This window comes from Salmo trutta, chromosome 5 (assembly GCF_901001165.1).
Source record: "Salmo trutta chromosome 5, fSalTru1.1, whole genome shotgun sequence".
Classification (NCBI taxonomy): domain Eukaryota; kingdom Metazoa; phylum Chordata; class Actinopteri; order Salmoniformes; family Salmonidae; genus Salmo; species Salmo trutta.
The window spans coordinates 14,013,781-14,036,142 of NC_042961.1; the positions used below are offsets into that span (position 1 = coordinate 14,013,781).

General features: G+C 44.0%; 1 protein-coding gene across 1 annotated transcript in view; it reads right to left on the reverse strand.

Moving 5' to 3' along the window:
• The window catches only part of LOC115193698 (glutamate receptor ionotropic, delta-1-like), a 342,511-nt gene that overhangs the window by 315,243 nt on the left and 4,906 nt on the right, over positions 1-22,362 (reverse strand). Inside the window, exon 2 of the mRNA XM_029752620.1 lies at positions 22,086-22,241. Within this exon, the coding sequence (XP_029608480.1) occupies positions 22,086-22,241 (156 nt within the window). The remainder of the gene's footprint in view (positions 1-22,085; positions 22,242-22,362) is intronic.

The following is a 22,362-nucleotide window of genomic DNA, read 5'->3' on the forward strand; positions in this document are numbered from 1 at the left end:
AGAAGTGTTTTAGGAAGCGTTTGACAGTGATGAGGGGTGGTCATTTGGTCGCAGACCCATTACGGATGCAGGCAATGAGGCAGTGATCGCTGAGATCTTGATTGAAAACAGCAGAGGTGTATATTTGGAGGGCGAGTTAGTTAGGATGACATCTATGAGGGTGCCCGTGTTTACGGATTTGGGGTTTACCTGGTAGGTTCATTGATAATTTGTGTGAGATTGAGGGCATCAAGCTTAGATTGTAGGATGGCCGGGGTGTTAAGCATGTCCCAGTTTAGGTCACCTAGTAGCATGAGCTCAGAAGATAGATGGGGGGCAATCAATTCACATATGGTATCGAGGGCACAGCTGGGGGCAGAGGGAGGTCTATAGCAAGCGGCAACAGTGAGAGACTTGTTTCTGGAAAGGTGAATTTTTAGAAGTAGAAGCTCGAATTGTTTGGGTACAGACTTGGATAGTAATACAGAACTCTGCAGGCTATCTTTGCAGTATATTGCAACACCGCCCCCTTTGGCAGTTCTATCTTGGCGGAAAATGTTTTAGTTCGCGATGGTCAGGGGTTTTGGTGGTTTTCCTAAGCCAGGATTCAGACACGGCTAAGACATCCGGGTTGGCAGAGTGTGCTAAAGCAGTGAGTAAAACAAACTTAGGGAGTAGGCTTCTAATGTTAACATGCATGAAACCAAGGCTTTTACGGTTACAGAAGTCAACAAATGAGAGCACCTGGGGAGTGGGAGTGGAGCTAGGCACTGCAGGACCTGGATTAACCTCCACATCACCAGAGGAACAGAGGAGAAGTAGGATAAGGGTACGGCTAAAGGCTATACGAACTGGCCGTTTAGCACGTTTGGAACAGAGAGTAAAAGGAGCAAGTTTCTGGGCACGATAGCATAGATTCAAGGCATAGTGTACAGACAAAGGTAAGGTAGGATGTGAGTACATTGGAGTTAAACCTAGGCATTGAGTAATGATGAGAGAGATATTGTCTCTAGAGACGTTTAAACCAGGTCATCGCATATGTAGGAGGTGGAACAACATGGTTGGTTAAGGCATATTGAGCAGGGCTAGAGGCTCTACAGTGAAATAAGACAGTAAACACTAACAGGACAGTAATGGACGAGGCATATTGATATTAGTGAGAGGCATGCGTAGCCAGGAGAACATATGGGTCCAGTGATTGGTTGGGCTGACTGGGGACACGGCGATTCAGACAGTTAGCAGGCCGATGCTAACAAGCTAACAGTTAGTAGGCCGGGGCTAAACAAGCTAGCAATTAGCAGACCAGGGCTGGCAAGCTAGCAGACCGGTTCAGCAAGCAAGCAGTTGGCAGACCGGGGCTAGCAAGTTAGCCTTTGGGGGACGTCGCGATGGGGGTAAGTCTGTTTTTTCCTGTTCGTGCGGTGACGTCGATAGACCAGTCGTGGAATTAGTTGGGTTCCAAGTAGCTCTAGATAGCTAGCAAGCCGGTTAGCAGAATGGGCCTTCAGCGGACGTCGCGCCCGAGGGGCCTGTTGGAATCCTCGGGCAGATTATGTTGGTATTCCAGTCATAGAGGATCGGCGGGGTTCCGTGCCCCGTACCGGCAGTAGAAGGGATCTGGATATTGTAGCCCAGGAGTGGGCTTCGGTGGTAGCACAGGAGCCCTGGCCGAGCTAGCTTCAGGCTAATTGGTGCTTGCTCCGGGATGGAAACGCTAGCCAGGAGTAGTCACCCGGGATTGCGGTTAGCTAGTTGCGAAGATCCAGATGAAAATTTTCAGAGTTTGCGGTAGGAATCCGGGGATATGGGGGGGAAAAATATATAAAATAATAATAGCTCCGTTATGCTCCGGTTTGAGTCACGTTGTTCGAACTGGCGAGAGCTTTCCGAGCTAAAGGTTAGCTGATGACCGCTAGCAACGGTTTGCTGACTGATAGCTGGTAGGTAGTTAGCTGGCTAGCTTCAGTTGAGGGATTCCAGATCCGAAGTAAATAGAAATACTTTAGAGAAAAAAACAGATCCACGCCACATTGGGTGAGGCGGGTTGCAGGAGAGTATTTAGAAGTTGAGGTTTAGGAAAATATTTTAAAAAGATATGAGCAGAAAAAGATGTAAAAAGATATATACAAGGAACACGACAGGACAAGATGTCTGACTGCTACGCCATCTTGGATCCATCATCTACCCTCCTGAGAAAGTCAGTGAAGGGAAATCCCTAAGGCCATGGATATGCTTCTCCAGAACAGTCAGAGGCTTTTGTTTTGTTCTTGGTGAAGTGGAAAATAGAGAGCACACTTCTCATTGTACTTTGGATTTCACCATTTCACCAGTGGCATGGCCCTGACATTACTTTCACAGTGGAATAGCCCTGACATTACTTTCACAGTGGAATAGCCATGACATTACTTTCACAGTGTAACATTTTGGTGGGGGTCACGTGACAGCTGGCTTCATTCTAGGAAAAGAGGTCATTTCTAGAAAACACAGACATGAATGTGAGGGAAGCATGGAACTTTTTGTCAATGACAGACAATACAGAATCGCATAGATGGAGTTGTTATGGAGTATTTGTCTAGCTGCACATTATGTCCAGACACAGTGATATCAGGATATTTAGCATATCAGACAGACATTTTCTAGACATTTTTGCCAGGCCTTCTGTGACAATTTACTGTCATTTTCACCACAATGATGATCCAATTTCACTCTCTAGCTCTCCCTCTCTCCAACCCACTCACGTTAAGAACATATGCAGACAGAGCACCATCCGAGCAACAGGTGGACATTGAACAAAACAGTTTGTTTACAGAGGGAGCTGTTGCCATATCAACCATCCATTGATTTACTATGGAATATGTTTCTAAGCAGCCCTCTCCATGCACACCTAAAATAAGAAACATAACCAGCCATTTCCATCAAGCACACCTTTTATTCAAACTGTGCATACACAAAGATATTGTGAAATTTCAGTTATTACCTACAATGTAGTTATCATCTACAACTGTTCTCCACACCTAAACATGTGTTTGCTACTTGTCACATAATGTCTAGCTCAGAGGTGAAGCCACGGCAGGTCGAGGAAGGGCAGAGGGCCTGCCAGATTGAGCACCAGCCCACTCAATCAGGTTGGCTTCAAATACATATATAAAAAATATTTTAAAAAAATATAAAAATGAAATAAATGAATTGGATTTGTTGTTTGTATTGTCTCCTGACTAATCAGAAATGTTGAATGCAGTAGGAGGTTTGGATCGATGTGGTTATATTGCTATCATATGGTACCACTACATTTCTCAGAGGCCACTATGGAAGGCTGATTTGTTAGAGACGGATATAAGGATTGGAAGCACAATGCGAGGCATGCTTCAAGCACCAAGCTAGTAAACCCCACTCTTTTGCACTGGATACATTTGAAGGCTACAGTGCAAGCCATCGCAATCAAAGCCGGGGTAATGTTCTAAATCAACTTAACTGCGAGGCCCCGGCCTATTCATTTGTAGAGTGGAATCATGCAAAAGTGGTTCTGGACATTGTTATGCTATGCGCTAAACACGCCATAGCACTGTGTGGACATAGGGAGAGTGAAGAGGCCCTTAATAAGGGCAACGTTTTGGATTATTTCAAATTCATATCCAAATATGAACCAAAAATGATAAATTGTCTGACTGAGCTGTACACCCGGTTCCAGGAGGATCGATATGGAATAATGAGAGCGGCGGCCTGTCTGCCAGGGTCTAGGACCCCTGGAAGAATCAATGCTGGCCCCATGTGATCACTATCATATCTCTGTTGAGGATGCTGAATTAACCGTGTTTATTCAGCAACTGCGTCTGAAAGTGAGGGGAGGTCGGGAATTCCCATCCCTTATCGAAGTTTTGGACAGCTGTAGCCCGGACCTTTTCCCTGACATCAATAGACTACTAAGGGCCAGCATCATCACCCTTCCTATGACTTAATGTACTGTTGAGACTCTTCTGCACTACAGGCTGCATCGAAACATCCATCAGATTTTGGATGCAGTCAGCACGTCTAAACAATCTAGCCCTGTTGTCCTTTGAAAGGGAACTCAGTGACTCTTTGAACTATAATGAAATAATCTCGATCTTCAACACCAAAGCCTAGGTATCTACGCCTTGTGCTGTAAAAATGTAAAACACACAAGAAAGCTAAGCCTGAATGCTGTTTATTTAAGATTTTGCCGAATGTTTTTATGCCTGCTTTGGTAGGCCAGTCCTATATGTGTCTGAATCAAAGTGAGCTACTTTATTCATACCCGCAGTGATATTAGGCTTTGTATGATGAATTCATGTTTTCATGCCTGCCTTCAAAGACCAGGTTTATGTTTGCTAATTCAAGTGAGCTAGTGTATTCATACCCACCATGATATTATTTATAATGATTTCATGTTTCCATGCCTGAATGTCTATATAGTATTGTTTGCTTATATTTAGGCTGACATTGAAATTAAGAATTTGTTCTTAACTGACTTGCCTCAGGCCCTGTGTGTAGTTAACTGACCCTAACTGCCCATTGATCGCCATTTTACCTGTTGTTGTTGTCTTAGCTGATTAGCTGTTGTTGTCTTACCCGTTGTTGTCTTAGCTAGCTCTCCCAATCAACACCTGTGATTGCTTTATGCCTCGCTTTATGTCTCTCTCTAATGTCAATATGCCTTGTATATTGTTGTTTAGGGTAGTTATCATTGTTTTATTTTACTGTGGAGCCCCTAGTCCCACTCAACATGCCTCAGATACCTCTTTTGTTCCACCTCCCACACATGCGGTGACCTCACCTAGCATAACTAGTGCCTCCAGAGATGCAACCTCTCTCATCGTCACTCAATGCCTAGGTTTACCTCCACTGTACCTGTACCTGCACCCTACAATACCCCTGTCTGTACATTATACCCTGAATGTATTCTACCACGCCCAGAAACTGCTCCTTTTATTCTCTGTCCCCAACGCACTAGACGACCAGTTTTGATAGCCTTTAGCCGTACCCTCATCCTACTCCTCCTATGTTCCTCGGGTGATGTAGAGGTTAACCCAGGCCCTGTGTGTCCCCAGACGCTCTCAATTGTTGACTTCTGTAACCGTAAAAGCCTTGGTTTCATGCATGTTAACATCAGAAGCCGCCTCCCTAAGTTTGTTTTACTCACTGCTTTAGCACACTCCGCCAACCCTGATGTCCTTGCCGTGTCTGAATCCTGGCTTAGGAAGGCCACCAAAAATTCTGAGATTTCCATCCCCAACTACAACATTTTTCGTCAAGAAAGAACTGCCAAAGGGGGAGGAGTTGCAATCTACTGCAGAGATAGCCTGCAAAGTTCTGTCATACTTTCCAGGTCTATGCCCAAACAGTTTGAGGTTCTAATTTTAAAAAAACATCTCTCCAGAAATAAGTCTCTCACTGTTGATGCTTCTTATAGACCCCCCTAAACGAACCCTAAATCCATAAACATGGGCACCCTCATAGATATTATCTTGACCAACTTGCCCTCCAAATACACCTCTGCTGTTTTCAATCAGGATCTCAGCGATCACTGCCTCATTGCCTGCATCTGTTATGGGTCCGCGGTCAAACAACCACCCCTCATCACTGTCAAACACTCCCTAAAAAACTTCTGTGAGCAGGCCTTTCTAATCGCCCTGGCCCGGGTATCCTGGAAGGATATTGACCTCAACCCGTCAGTAGAGGATGCCTGGTTGTTCTTTAAAAGTAATTTCCTCACCATCTTAAATAAGCATGCCCCTTTCAAAAAATGTAGAACTAAGAACAGATATAGCCCTTGGCTCACTCCAGACCTGACTGCCCTTGACTAGCACAAAAACATCCTGTGGCATACTGCACTAGCATTGAATAGTCCCCGCGATATGCAACTTTTCAGGGTAGTCATATATCCATCCTGCCCTGCCTTTCCAAAGTCTTCGAAAGCCATGTAAACAAACAGATCACTGACCATTTTGAATCCCACGGTACCTTCTCCACTGTGCAATCCGGTTTCCAGGCTGGTCATGGGTGTACCTCAGCCACACTCAAGGTACTAAACGATATCATAACCGCCATCGATAAAAGACAATACTGCGCAGCCGTTTTCATCGACCTGGCCAAGACTTTCGACTCTGTCAATCACCGTATTCTTATCGGCAGACTCAATAGCCTTGGTTTTTCTAATGACTGCCTCGCCTGGTTCACCAACTACTTTGCAGACAGAGTTCAATGTGTCAAATCGGAGGGCATGTTGTCCGGACCTCTGGCAGTCTCTATGGGAGTACCACAGGGTTCAATTCTCGGGCCGACTCTTTTCTCTTTGTATATCAATGATGTCGCTCTTGCTGCGGGTGATTCCTTGATCCACCTCTACGCAGACGACACCATTCTGTATACATCTGGCCCTTCTTTGGACACTGTGTTAACAAACTTCCAAACAATCTTCAATTCCATACAACACTCCTTCCGTGGCCTCCAACTGCTCTTAAATGCTAGTAAAACTAAATGCATGCTCTTCAATCAATCGCTGCCCGCACCCGCCCAACTAGCATCACTACTCTGGACGGTTGTGACTTAGAATATGTGGACAACTACAAATACCTAGGTGTCTGGCTGGACTGTAAACTCTCCTTCCAGACTCATATTAAGCATCTCCAATCCAAAATGAAATCTAGAATCGTCTTCCTATATCGCAACAAAGCATCCTTCACTCACGCTGCCAAACATACGCTCGTAAAACTGACTATCCTACCGATCCTCGACTTAGGCGATGTCATTTACAAAATAGCCTCCAACACTCTACTCAGCAAACTGGATGCAGTCTTTCACAGTTCCATCCGTTTTGTCACCAAAGCCCCATATACCACCCACGACTGCGACCTGTATGCTCTCGTCGGCTGGCCCTCGCTACATAGTCGTCGCCAGACCCACTGGCTCCAGGTCATCTATAACTCTTTGCTAGGTAAAGCTCCGCCTTATCTCAGCTCACTGGTCACCATAACAACACCCACCCGTAGCACGCGCTCCAGCAGGTATATCTCACTGGTCATCCCCAAAGCCAACACCTCCTTTGGCTGCCTTTCCTTCCTGTTCTCTGCTGCCAATGACTGGAACGAATTTCAAAATCGTTGAAGTTGGAGACATATCTCCCTCACTAACTTTAAGCATCAGCTATCTGAGCAGCTCACCGATTGCTGCAGCTGTACACAGCCCATCTGTAAATAGCCCATCCAACTTCCGACCTCATCTCCATATTGTTTTTATTTACTTTTTTTGCTCTTTTGCACACCAGTATTTCTACTTGCACATCTATCACTCCAGTGTTAATTTGCTCAATTTTAATTACTTCGCTACTATGGCCTATTTATTGCCTTACATCCTTATTCCATTTGCACGCACTCTAGATAGATGTTTCTATTGTTATTGACTGTACTTTTGTTTATCCCATGTGCAACTCTGTGTTGTTGTTTTTTGTCGCACTACTTTGCTTTATCTTGGCCAGGTCGCAGTTCTCAATGAGAACTTGTTCTCAACTGGCCTACCTGGTTAAATAAAGGTGAAATAATAAAAATAAAAAAATCGCTAAAGGTTAAATTAAAAGAAAGAAAACCATTATTATTATTCAAAGTAAGCTATTAATTTCATACCCACCGTACATTTCAAAACATAGGCCTAAAATGTTTGTGTTGTATTGTCTGTGTGTGGCTGTTTTCATATTGAAAAAAAGTGTGCACATTTGGGCTTAACGAAAACACCTTCAGGCCTTTCTATTCTTCCTTGCTTACTTGTACAATAAGCTGTTAGCTGTTTGCCTACGCCGCTGGTCTAGCCTCTGACTATTGGTACAAAGTACAAAATCAGAGTTGTCACCCAAGAGTAGCCATTTTTGTGGTTTTGGAAGGATATGTTATTTTACATGATGAGAGAAAGCTATGTAGGGTAGAGTGTCTCATTCCTATGTCCTGTATTATTCATTCTGAGGGGTTGCTAGCGGGAAGTTGGCATCGCAGTGAATGAGAACACGTAGGACAGAATTCCGTCCTGCTGGGTTGAAGAAAAGGAGGATGGAGATGATTAGAGACGCATCCCCCACACTTTTCCCCTCCAGCTAACTAGTCCTCCTCACCACCTCCTACTCATCCACTTGTTTTTCCATTCTCCAATAAGACATCATGATGAAATAAGATTTTCTAATTTCAACGCTGAGATTGTTTAGTTCACACGTGTAAGATGCAGCACGGGGAAGGTTTCCTAAGCTTACTTCTTGCTTTGCTATGCTTGCCATGTCCATGCTACAGGTCCAATCAGAGTAACGTTGTATTAGAACTGTGTCAAAGGTGAAGTCACTAAAAACAGTAAGAATCATAAATTACAATTGTTGTTCTGCCTGACAATTGGAACATGTGGCCTGTAGGCAAATCACTCCCCAATGTACTAATGAATGTGGCCAGCAGATGTAATTTTTCTTAGCTAAGTATCATTGAACCAAAGTGAGACTGAACCTACACTGTTTGGGATTTGTAACTGCAGTTGAGAAACTTCAATCTGACCTTTGAGGCTTGGGGCTGTTAACTCCATGCCGTCATCTGGTCTGTTCATTAGCAGCAGTTCCAAAGACCCATAATCTTATCACAGCTTGCCTGCTGTACTCAACCTTTTCAATAATCACACAAAGAAATAAGGCTCTGTCAAGTCTGAATTATTTACATTACATGTATAATACATGCATACATGTATAATGCAGCATTGTACATGTTAATTTAGTCCAAAGGCTGTAATATTTACAAGGCATTTAGGGTATGTCTGCATAGCCAAAGCTGATAGTTTGGCAATGATTACAGTGTTGTATGGGCTATTTGGCCAGTATATGTGGCGTTGCTTTACTGCCAGGACATGAGAACCTCTACTGCTCCAAGCAAGACACACACACAAACACACACACACACACACACACACACACACACACACACACACACACACACACACACGATACACACAGTCAGACAAACTTATAGTGGCACATACAGTGCATTTGGAAAGTATTCAGACCCCTTGACTTTCTCCACATTTTGTTACGTTACAGCCTTATATTCCAAAATGGATTAAATAAAAAAAATGGAATCATCAAACGAAACACAATAACCCATAATGACAAAGTGAAGACAGGTTTTTAGAAATTTTTGCTAATTTATTAAAAATAAAAAACAGAAATACCTTATTTACATAAGTATTCAGACCCTTTGCTATGAGACTTGAAATTCAGCTCAGGTGCATCCTGTTTCCATTGATCATCCATGACATGTTTCAACAACTTGATTGGAGTCCAGAGATCCTTGATGAAAACCTGCTCTAGAGCATTCAAGACCTCAGACTGGGGTGACGGTTCCCCTTCAAACAGGACAATGATCCTATGCACACAGCCAAGACAATGCAGGAGTGGCTTCGGGACAAGTCTTTGAATGTCCTTGAGTGGCCCAGCCAGAGCCCGGACTTGAACCCGATTGTACATCTCTAGAGAGACCTGAAAATTAGCTATGCAACGAGGCTCCCCATCCCACCTGAAAGAGCGTGAGAAGATCTGCAGAGACGAATGGGAGAAACTCCCCAAATACAGATGTGCCAAGTTTGTAGAGTCATACCAAAAAAGACACTTCAACAAATCCCTGAGTAAAGGTTCTGAATACCTATGGAAATGTGAAATTTCAGTTTTTTATTTGTAATAAATTAGTTTTTGCTTTGTCATTATGGGGTATTGTATGTAGATTGATGATGGGGAAAAAAACAATTGAATCAATTTTAGAATAAGGCTGTAATGTAACAAAATGTGGAAGAAGTCAAGGGGTCTGAATACTTTCTGAATGCACTGTACAATATCCATAGCAAATTACACTTTAGTGCAGCACTTTGATTACAAAACAGGGTAAATGAGGGCAATGGTATGGAAAGGATTTCTGTCTGATAAGGAACAAAATGAGGCCAAAGCTGTAGGCGACTAGATAATAGAAGACGAGCGTACTGTACTTGACTGAGGTAAAATATAAATCATTCACATTAAGTTTAGTAAAAAAGGGCCCGTCTCGCCCCGTCTCTCTATCTCGAAGATCCCTTTTAACCTGTAGCTACTTCATAATTCATGCCCTCTCTCTTATGGAGAGGTGGAATGATGTACCTCATATATTTATCCACCATCCTATGATTGATAAAGATTACCCTAGTAAGTAATGTCACTAGAATGGACAACTGAATGTTTCAGATGAATAAAGAAAACACCTCATGACTGGTTCTAGAAAGTAATTCTTCTTTTTTTTGCGTGTGAAGACAAGTATAAATCTGGCCAATTTATCAGTTATAAATCAAGCCAGTGTTTGTAAAGCAGAGATGCATGCTTTCATTTGTGAAATGTCAAGCATAATGGCTGGGTTTACACCACAGCATGCAACATGCAGAGAAACATCTATTATTCATCTCAAATGTACTTTACCAGCAACAATATGTGACAAAGACTGACATTACATCTTCTTGTGTTAAAAACAAAAAACAATGTTTTAAGTGAGAATGAGCTTTTACACCGGAAGGTGATTATGCATCATTATTATACAACATTATAATTAAGCAATAAGGACCGAGGGGGGTGTGGTATACGGCCAGTATACCATGGCTAAGGGCTGTTTTGCATTACCTATTCCAAATATCTACTCCGAACTTGTTTCGGATTATCTACTGTAAATATGACATTATTCCAATATTTCCATCAGTTTGAATCCCTTTCAAGGGGGGACTTTTATTTTAAAGATGAACCGCAAATTCCACTATTGTGGCTATTCCTTATTGTGGCTAGCTTCACACAGGTGTGCGCGGCAGTTTGGAAAAGTTGTTAGTTTAGTTTGGCAATGTTGGCAATGTTGATTAGCACATAGGTGGATTAAAATGCCAAGAAGACTGTAGAAGGAGCGTATGGTGTCCTCCAAAAACTTTGACTTCGAAAGACTATTTAAATGTATTGAAGCGTTCACTCCAAAATGATTTTGTTCATTCACTCAAGAGTGATTGCACGTTTATTTATCTTGCTTGTTGAAAATATAATAATCTTAAACAGTTGATTTGTTAAAAACAGACTCATTTAATTAAGTAGGTAACCAAGTTAGCAAGAGTTTGCTTTGATTTTGACTGCATGCTGCTGGCTGGGCTGGTTGCAACCTGATCTCATAGTATTTCGTATTCTGTACGTAAATCCGCAAAATACTTAATTTAGTACGATACGTGTGTATTAATTTGTGGATGTCCATAATCCATTTCTCATGATATGTTACGAATTACAATTCTTATGGCATGTTAAGTATTACAATTCTTATGGCATGTTAAGTATTTGCAATTTGTTTGATCTGTTATGGATATCAATTCGTAAAATATGTATGATATCTTACGAAATCCAATTTGTTGTTGCTAATGTTAGCTAGGTGGCTAATGTTAGCTAGGCTAGTTAGGGTTAAGGTTAGTGTTAGGAGTTATGTTAAACGGTTAAGGGAAGGGTTAGCTAGCATGCTAAGTAATTGCAAAGTAGCTAAAAAGTAGTAAGTACGGTATTGCAAAGTTGGTAATTAGCTAAAATGCCAAAGTTTTCCATGACGAGATTAGAACACTCAACCTTTGGGTTGATAGACATTTGTGTTATCAGCCATATGTCCACTGCGACATATACTTAAGTATCAAAAGTAAATGTAATTGCTAAAATATACTTAATTATCAAAAGTAAATATATTACTTCACGTTCCTTATGTTCAGGCAAATCAGAGAGCCAATTTTCTTGTTTTTTATTTATCGGAGATCCAGGGGCTCTCAGCACTCAGAATAATTTACATACGAAGCATTTGTGTTTAGTGAGACCGCCAGATCAGAGGCAGTAGATGACCAGGGGTATTCACTTGATAAGTGTGTGAATTGGACCATTTTCCTGTCCTGCTAAGCATTCAGAATGTAACAAGTACTTGTGGGTGTCAGGGAAAATGTATGGAGTCAAAAGTACATTCTTTTCTTTAGGAATGTAGTGGAGTAAAAGTAAAGGTTGTCAAAAAAGATAAATAGTAAAGTACTGATACCTCCAAAAACGACTTAAGTAGTACTTCAAAGTAGTTTTACTTCAGTACTTTACACCACTGGTATCTTGTAGCTTGCTGTGACTTCAGCCATGATAGCTCTCAAAGCGATGTTGTCTGAAAAACTATTCATAGAATAAAAGTCAAAAGATGTGATGCATGTCTGAATGGAATGTGCTATAATATTATGTCCAGTGTCCAATGTCCAATGTCCATGCATTTTGTCAAGATTTCATCTGCACTTGACCTCCACTCAAAAAAACAGGGTTTAGGGTTTTACGTTTCTTTCTGGGGGTTTACATAGCTTCACTACCAGATAAATCCATGATGCCTGGGCATGAGTGTGAGGACTTGTGGCATGGAGAGAGCAGCGTGACCCAGTAGCAGATGGGCCCACTCACTGATGCTGAGTTGAGCAGTGTTTCTCGGCGATACCACATACAAAGGCTCACAAACCTGCCTTGTAGTCAATGTGGCAGTGAGCTGAACCAACGTAATCTTTTTTATTACCTAAGATTTAACAGTCTGTAGCTCTCCATTTCTCGCTCTCTCTAACCATCTCTCCCTTCTTCTCTCCATTCTTCTTCATCTTTTCTCTCTCTCCAACTCTCCCTTCTTCTCTCTCTCCAACTCTCTCCCTTCTTCTCTCTCTCCAACTCTCTCTCTCTTCTTTCTTTCTCTCCGTTCTTCTCTCTCTCCAACACTCTCTCCCTTCTTCTTCCTCTCGCTCACCCTTCCTCCATCTCTTTTTCTCTATCTCTATGAAAGGAATGAGTAGTGGGAAGCGGCCAAGCGGCCAATGTTCCTCTCGTTGCCTCCTGTTTATACACTAATAGGATTTACTCTGAGGCTTATTTTCCGCTCCTTGTCTTCCGTCCTGGAATGGAGTCCTCCGCAGCCAACAGTGCAGGTGGTGGGTAGTAAATTATACATGCTGCCCTCCAAGCACTTCAGCATGAGGGAGGGGGGTCCCAAAAAAAAGCCTCCGTCCTGAACATCCCCACCACAACCCTCCCTAACGCCTAGTCCCACCATCTTCCTCCCATCCCTCCCTCCTCCTCCCCATCCCTTCCTCCTCCTCCCCATCCCTCCCTCCTCCACTCCATCCCTCCCTCCTCTCCATCCCTCCCCTCCTCCTTTCCATTCCTCTACTCCCTCCACTCCATCCCTCCCTCCTCCACTCCATCCCGCCCTCCCGTCTATTCCTCCCCTCCTCCTCTCCATCCCTCCCTCCTCCTGTCCATCCCTCCCTCCTCCTCTCATCCCTCCCTCCTCCTCTCATCCCTCCCTCCTCCTCTCCATCCCTCCCCTCATCCACTCCATCCCTCCCTCCTCCTGTCTATTCCTCCCCTCCTCCTCTCCATCCCTCTTCTACACCATCCCTCCATCCCTCCCTCCTCCTCTCCATCCCTCCCTTCTCCTCTCCATCCCTCCCTTCTCCTCTCCATCCCTCCCTCCTCCTCTCCATCCCTCACTCCTCCTCTCCCTCCCTCCTCCTCTCATCCCTCCCTCCTCTGCTCCATCCCTCCCTCCTCCTCTCTATCCCTCCCCTCATCCACTCCATCTCTCCCTCTCTCCTCCTGTCTATTCCTCCCTCCCCCCTCCTCTCCATCCCTCTCCTCCTCCACTCCACCTCTCCCTCCCTCCTCCTCTCTATCCCTCCCTCCCGTCTATTCCTCCCTCCTCCTCTCCCTCCCTCCTCCTCTCCATCCCTCCCACCTCCTCTCATCCCTCCCTCCTCCTGTCTATTCCTCCCCTCCTCCTCGCCATCCCTCTTCTACACCATCCCTTCCTCCATCCCTCCCTTCTCCTCTCCATCCCTCCCTCCTCCTCTCCATCCCTCACTCCTCCTCTCCATTCCTCCCTCCTCCCTCCCTCCTCCTCTCCATCCCTCCCCTCATCCACTCCATCCCTCCCTCCTCCTCTCTATTCCTCCCCTCCTCCTCGCCATCCCTCTTCTACACCATCCCTCCCTCCATCCCTCCCTCCTCCTCTCCATCCCTCCCCTCATCCACTCCATCCCTCCCTCCTCCTCTCTATCCCTCCCTCCTCCTCTCCATCCCTCCCTTCTCCGCTCCATCCCTCCCTTCTCCTCTCCATCCCTCCCTCCTCCTCTCCATCCATCCATCCCTCCCTCCTCCTCTCCTTTCCCTCCCTCCTCCTCTCATCCCTCCCTCCCTCCTCCGCTCCATCCCTCCCTCCTCCTCTCTTTCCCTCTCCTCCTCCACTCTATCCTTCCCTCCTCCCCTCCTCCTCTCTATCCCTCCCTTTCTCTCTATCCCTCCCTCCTCCCCTCCTCCTCTCTATCCCTCCCTCCTCCTCTCTTTCCCTCTCCTCCTCCACTCCATCCCTCCTCTCCTCCTCCACTCTATCCTTCCCTCCTCCCCTCCTCCTCTCTATCCCTCCCTTTCTCTCTATCCCTCCCTCCTCCCCTCCTCCTCTCTATCCCTCCCTCCTCCTCTCTATCCCTCCCTCCTCTCCATTCCACCCTCACTCCTCCTCTCCATCCCTCCCTACCCCACTCCATCCCTCCCTCCATCACTATTTCTCAAGCACTTTTTAAGCAGCTCAATAATGTTAAAGCACAACAAACCATAGAAAAAGAGAAATGATGCCATAGACTTGTGACCTAGACGATCACCAGCATCCATCTGATTGGACAGGTCATCTCCCAGGAGCCAATCAGTCTTGATTTCCTCTTTACCACCTCCATCACTATTACAGGTAATGGAGAGGAGTATTTGGGGTCACAGAAAAGTGAAAACATTTGTCATATCGACCTGCACTGTTCTTACTGTCACATGGGAGAGAAATGCAGGAAAATAACCTGCATAAGATGGATATGTTGTTGTTAGTTCAGTTAATCATTGAAATTGATCATTTCTACAGACAGACAGGCGAGTACCTGTGGATAGATAATATGGCAACAAACATTGTACAATAAAAAAGGGATTGGCAATCTTACATACAGTAATTACATACAGTAATTGGTCCAATTCAGTAGTTTATACCAGACCTCATATCATGAGAGCCTATGTTTGCCTTCCAAAATAAAACTCAACCTGTAGCAGTGTGACCCACAAAGATCACCCCCCAAAGATCAGAAATCACCTTCAAAAGACACATCAGCTGGAGGACAAGAGGAAATGAGGGAGAAAAGAGAAAAGAGAGTGATGATGCACCTGAAACACCCTAATTAGTGCCTTACAGTCACTCGGTTTACATTACAGTCACTCTGTTTACATGTGAATCCAAAGTTCACCATTTAATTTCCTGAAAACCTGGCAATTACCGGCCTTGCAATCGCTAAGGGAATAGGGCAGGAAAAAAACAAATAACATTGCTTTACTTTTTCAAAAAGTGATACCATGCTTCAAAAGCCTGTTTTCTGATACCCAAATTAAAAGATTAGTGAAATCCCAGCTCGCAGTGACATTTAGAGAGAAGCCGGTGACTCCTTTGAATACAGATTAGTGTATACCTTCAAATACAACAGTGGTACCAACACATACAATTCCAAAGGCAAATCTCATTCAATGTGCTAGCAATTCCTCTAAGGGCTGATACCAAGAGATGACTTACACTACACTCTCAACGCATTCAGAGGTGTCACAGAAACTCAGAGACGTGCAGAGTCAATGACCTGAATGACACAACATATCCCGGTGCACCCAAGGAATGACAGCAGCAGCCTGGATTTAGGCACAGAGCGGACAAACCCTTGTACTGAACGCTTCAGTGGAACACTTTCCAGGACGGGGAGAGAAGAGGGACAGAACAGTGACTACATTTAGGAGCAGTGGGCCGGACCATAACTCACACTATCTCTCTCTCTCAGCTCACTTTGTCTCTTTATTCTCTGACAGGACCTACAGCGCCAGGCAGTGCTGACTCTCCCAATTCCAAAGGGGATAGTCAAATGCATATTCTATGTGTCTTTCAGGTCTCAATGGGCTGCAGGTCTGATAGGCCCTTCTCTTTGCCAGAGGTCTATCTGTGATTTATTCTGCTGTAGACTACATAGTCACTACAGCATGAAAATGCACATGCAACATGCAAAGGCAAGGCAGTATTTATGCATAGTAGAATAGGTTGTGAGTAAAAGGTACAGGAGTAATGCACATACACACACACACACACACACACACACACACACACACACACACACACACACACACACACACACACCTAGGATAGTAACAGTAAATAAAACGCTATTTAACACATATGCACAGACAAACACACACACGGCCAACTCAGCATGCGTAAAGTACCAACACAGCCACACATACACATGTACACACACGGCAGCATGAACTGGACGGCAGCAGCATCATGCATAGTATACTGCTAGCTGATGTGTTTTCAGACATTTTCATGTCCACTATCATCCCTGTGCCCAAGAAAGGGAAAGTAACTGAACTGAATGACTACTGACCCATAGCACTCACTTCCGTCATCATGAAGTGCTTCAAGAGGTTAGTCAAAGACCACGTCACCTCCTCCCTCCTCGACACACTCAGCCCTCTCCAATTCTCCTACCACCAGCAGATCCACAGATGACGTAATCACCATGGCACTGCACACTAACCTCACCCACCTGGACAAAAGGAATGCATATGTGAGGATGCTGTTCATCGACTACAGCTCGGTATTCAATACCATAGTGCACTCTAAGCGCATCACAAAGCTCAAGACCCTGGGACTGAACTCCTCCCTATGCAACTGGGTCCTGGACTTCCTGAAGGACCGCCCCCAGGTGGTGAAGGTAGGCAACATAAACTCTTCCACACTGATCCTCAACACGTGGGCCCCACAAGTGTGCGTCCTCAGTCCCCTCCTGTACTCCCTGTATACCCACGACTGCGTGGCCTCACACAGTTCCAACTCCATCATCAAGTTCGCTGACTACACAACAGTAGTAGGCCTGATTACCAACAACGATGAGACGGCTAAAAGAGAGGAGGTAGGCACTCCGACGGTGTGGTGCCAGGTAAACACCCTCTCCCTCAACGTCAGCAACACAAAGGAACTGATTGTGGACTTCAGGAGGAACCAGGCTTGGCACGCCCCCATCCTCATCAACAAGGCCGCCGTGGAGACGGTCAAAAATGTCAAGTTTCTTGGCGTACACATCTCCGAGGAGCTGAAATTGTCAAACCACACGGACACTGTGGTGAAGAAGGCACGACAGGGACTCTTCAATCTCAGGAGGCTGAAGAAATGCAGCCTGTCCCAGAGGGCCCTCACTGTTCTACAGGAGCACTATCGAGAGCATAATGTCAGGCTGCATCACAGCCTGGCATGGGAACTGATCGCAAGGCTCTACAGAGGCTGGTACGCTCAGCCGAACGCACCATTGGGTGCACACAGCCTGCCCTCCAAGACACCTACAATACAGGTGTAGCAGGAAGGCCAAGAAGATAATCAGAGACCTCAGCCAAAATCTAATCTAAATCGAATCGAATCTTACTACAGGCTAACTACTGTCTAATAACAATGCTGTTTGTCATGCAAATCTACCCAGCCCCTCAGCAGTGCAGCTCTGTGTATTAGTACACAATGTTATCGTAAACCATCCATACTATACAATTCACCATCAATGCACAATAAGGAGCCTGACCAAGCCAGTCCCAGAAACATCCAGTATAATTACAGGAATAGTGTTAGACATGGATTAAATGAAAGGGTGAAATGAACACCACGGCTGTGACCTCACTTAGCTGATTGAAGCAGTTCCGTGTCTGCAGGCCTATCAAAGAGCTTATGACGGATTCAAAATAACCATTGGGTAATTAACAGGCCTGGAAAAGATGACGTGATCATTCTCCTCACTACACCCAGGAAATAGACATAAAAACACAAACAAATCCATTATGGAGATTTACCTACGGTTATTAAACCACAGGCCGGGACAATAATGGTCAAAGGCCAGCTTTCCATCATGTTTAGAGCGTTGTGAATAAGGAGTTGTCATAAGTGGGGAATCTAGTGGGGATATTGCATTGGCCACACCAACACTCTAAAAGGAGCTATCATTTGATCCTTTGGCACGTGTAGTAGAGGAAGGTGAAAGTGAACCTTACAGTTATTGAAGGAGGGTTTTCTAAGTCTATGTGCTTGGAGCAATTCAATTCTCCTTGACTTTTCCCTTGGGAGGAGTTGATGTAAATGGAGTTGCAGTAGTGGGTGTTGGGGGGTATTGGTACAAAGCACTCAACAAATTACTGCATCTCAACTCGGTGACTAAAATAGACCCTCATCTGCCGCAGTGAATAGTTAACGGCAGTTATTTGATACTCCGAAATAACTAACTAACTTGTCATTGATCTGATTGTTTGTCAATTTGAGTCATGCACAGGTTTTAACCCCTTTTTAGAATTGACCTGAATCTATCATATCAGTCTTGACGTGAAGGATGTCACCTAACCCAAACCTCATCATCCAGTGATCAACTTCATGCTAATATGGAAGCTCTCGTCACCTTAGTCCCTCTAGATCACAGAGACAGGTATTCTAATGCAACAGCTGTTTTTCCTCTTACCCTCCTACTGATCTTCTCCTTCACTTTTCTTCTTTTCCTCACGCCTACCCTTTTCCTTTCCTAAGCACTCCTCTTCCCGCACTCCTCCTTCACTCCCGCTCATTCTTATTCTGATCCTTGTTCTCTTCACACTTCTGCCCAGCCCTGCCTGTCTCCTCCTCCCTGGCGGTACACTGGCAGGGTCCTTAGTGGCAGTCACAGGGTGAATGTGAACAAAACAGCAAAGCAAAGGTCAACACGACCCTACTGCCACTCAACCATCCACTCATCTCACACACGCCCCAGTCCCGGGAAGGCTCATCGATCCTGGCGCCTCATCGACCGGTAAGCCCCGAGTTCCAAAACACCCCCAATCAACAATAAATAAATAGCACTGCTAATGTGGAAATAGTGACTTGGTAAGCTATAATAATAACCAAAGGAAATCATCATAGACTAAGCAGCAGGAATGTCCACTGTAGAACAACCAGTAGGTTCCCTATGAAAGGTATTTGGGCTCACCATCAATCAGGCTTGATACCCAGTAAACCTTTGTGTTGTTGTCATATTTTAAGTCTTCTGCACTGATTTGTTTGGTATGCAGACAGAAATAAACGTCTGTTGTCTTCTCTTATACTTTCAGAGCTGGAAGGTTATCGCCTGCTGTAACGGTAGATGCCCTTTATTAACAGAAAATGGCTTGTTTATACATGTTTTGATGACAGGCAACGACTCTGAATTAGGACGAGATCGTGCAAAAATCGTGCAAAAATCACTTCAGTATTAACTTAAAGCTAGAATCTGCAGTTTAAACAATAACAAAGGCGTGAACCCGCCTCGGTTTTAGTAAAAAGCTGAGGAATGGGCTTGGAGAGATGTAACCACTCTCAAATTCATAGACAGAGCTATGGATACTAGGACTGACCATCCATGATATCAAAATGATAGTTTTAACCATGTTTTAAGGCTATACTATATACAGAGTGTTTGTTAATATTTACATGGTTTACAATCGCTGGAGTAACACAAGGTTATATTTTGGGATCTGATGAGACACTACAGTTGAACTAAGCTCATGAGGCATGTATCAGTTATATTCTTCAAGAATCAATGGGTATTACTGTTTGAGTGCTTTTGTAGCAGGGTAACTATTCTATTCAAGGTCATTGTAAAAGGATGCAGTGGTCTAAATGGCTGTAGCAGATCCCTAGCTATTAGGTTCATTTGATGAGGGTTCCATTCTCTTTCACAGTGCATGGAAACATCATTCAATACCACCATCATGGCCTTGGCAAACATATTAGTATCCAGTTCATTAATCATCCACTAACATTTAGTTTGCCTAGCTGAACATTCAGTCCAATTCAATTGAATCAACAATCCCAACAGCTCTAACAAAAGCTTCAACATAAGCCAATTACTCCTCGTTTAAGTTACCATTCTGTTGGGGAGGGGAGGCATGTAAAAGTTTTTTAATTGTTCACACATGTCTGACAAGGTCGATAATCTCTTTGGCAACTTCTCTAAGCCTTTGACAATGGTTTTAATACTATTGTGTTCTCCTCGGGTTATATACAGCTAACTGCCAAAATAAAGGAAACACTTCCGTAAATGAGGCTTACGAAGTATACCGAACAAAAATATAAATGCAACATGCAACAATTTCTAAGATTTTACTTAGTTACAGTTCATATAAGGAAATCACTGCCCAGTCATGTGAACTCCTAATCTATGGAGTTCACATGACTGGGCAGTGGCACAGCCATGGGTGGGCCTAAGAGGGCATAGGCCCACCCACTTGGCAGCCAGGCCCACCCACTGTGGAGCCAGGCCCATCCAATCAGAATTTGTTTTTCCATACTAAAGGGCGTTATTACAGATAGAAATACTTCTCCGTTTTGTGTAACAAAACTGCACATTTTAAAGTGGCCTTTTATTGTATTTTTTTTGCTCATGAAACATGGAACTAACACTTTACATGTTGCGTTTATATTTTTGTTCAGTGTATATTGAAAGCCGGTGATTCCACACGGGTATGGTTGTTGAGTTAATTAAGCAATTAACATCCCCTCATGCTTAGGGTCATGTATAAAAATGCCCAGTTCCCCATTATTTTTGCTACCATGGCTAGAAGAAGTGATCTCAGTGAGTTTGAAAGAGGGGTATCCATGGAGCATAGATGGTTTAAAGGGTGTGTGTGTGTGTGTGTGTTTATGTTTATCCCAGCCCCCATCCCCACAGGAGGACTCTTACCAGGCCCGTCATTGTTTGGGTTTGGGTTACAGTTTAGGGTTGGGATTAGGTGTGTGTGTGTCTCAGTCACCAGATCTCAACCCAATTGAACACTTCTGGGAGATTCTGGAGCAGTGCCTGAGACAGCATTTTTCAACAAAATGCCAAATGATGGAATTACTCATGGAAAAATGGATTTGCATCCCTCCAACAGAGTTCTAGATATGGTGCATTGAAGCTGTTCTGGCTCGTGGTGGCCCAGCACCCTATTAAGACAATTTATGTTGGTATTTCCTTTATTTTGGCAGTTACCTGTATGATGTATTGTGATGATGTCAGCTGTTGGGTGACATCATATTTAAACCAAGGGGCCAGGGTTCCGGTCTACAGTAGAAGAACAGTTTTAACTGCTCGTGCAGTTTCGAATCGATACTGCAGTTTAACTGACACCCGGCCCAGAAAGACAATTCCCGTTGAAGGCCACATAGAAAAGTCAGATTAGAAAATTCCTAAAAAGACACTTTAGTCATCACCTTTGTATACATTTTTTGGGATGTTGAATTATTCAAATAATTGTTGCTGAGGCCGAGTTTTTTCCCCCATCACTCACAGCCGAAGATATTAACGTTTTATATTCATCCAATGTCTGCCATGTTTGTGGATGACGTGATGACATCCTCGCTGCTCGCGCTGCTCCCTGTGCGCACTGAGTGCTAGCGCGCATGTGATGTTGGTCGGTATAAACTGGACGCAACCTGGATATAGACGGTGAACATGAGTAGATTACCTTGAAAACAACGGTCGGAAACTTTGGATGCAGTCTCCAGTTGGTATTATACCTCAGTGATTTGAACGGCACTGTCTGACTGACTATGCAAGCTACAAGAGACAAGCACTTTTAGCACTGTGAAGCTGTAGATGTGAATCTACAACATGAAAAAGTGAGATTGAATCTATCCACATTCTAAAGCTGATTATCTGCATCTGAGAAAAGAGATTTAAGTTAATAATCACCAGTCGGAACTTTGACTCAATACTTACATCTAGCTAAGAATTTAAACTGCAATAGATACAACAAACTATGGAAACAAGAAAATGGAAAGAATTTTTCAACAGCCTGCAAGTCATTAACCACGATAAGAATGTAAACACCCTCATGCCATCAGAAATCACAAAGCTGAAATGGTGTCCCCAACCCTCCGGTCCTAAGCAATTAGATATAACAGCAAAGCAATCGATACAAAAAAATATTCTGCCGGGTCACTTACCTTCCTGCACTGCTTGAAATGGGTTGTTAGCCTCGATAGATTTTACAGAGTGGGTGATTTTTTCACTTTGTAGAATGTCGTCGTTGAGACTTAGGTCAGAAATGGCAAGTTGGAAAATTTCGTCATCCCTTCCAGCGTTTTCCTCAAATATGGCACCTGTTGGAGCAAAATAAATCAATATAGGCTCACTTATTTGTTGGGATAATAAACTGTGAACTCTGCCCATGGTTTTTTCATTCACCAACAGGTTTAATTGATCCAGCATAGTATCTATCCA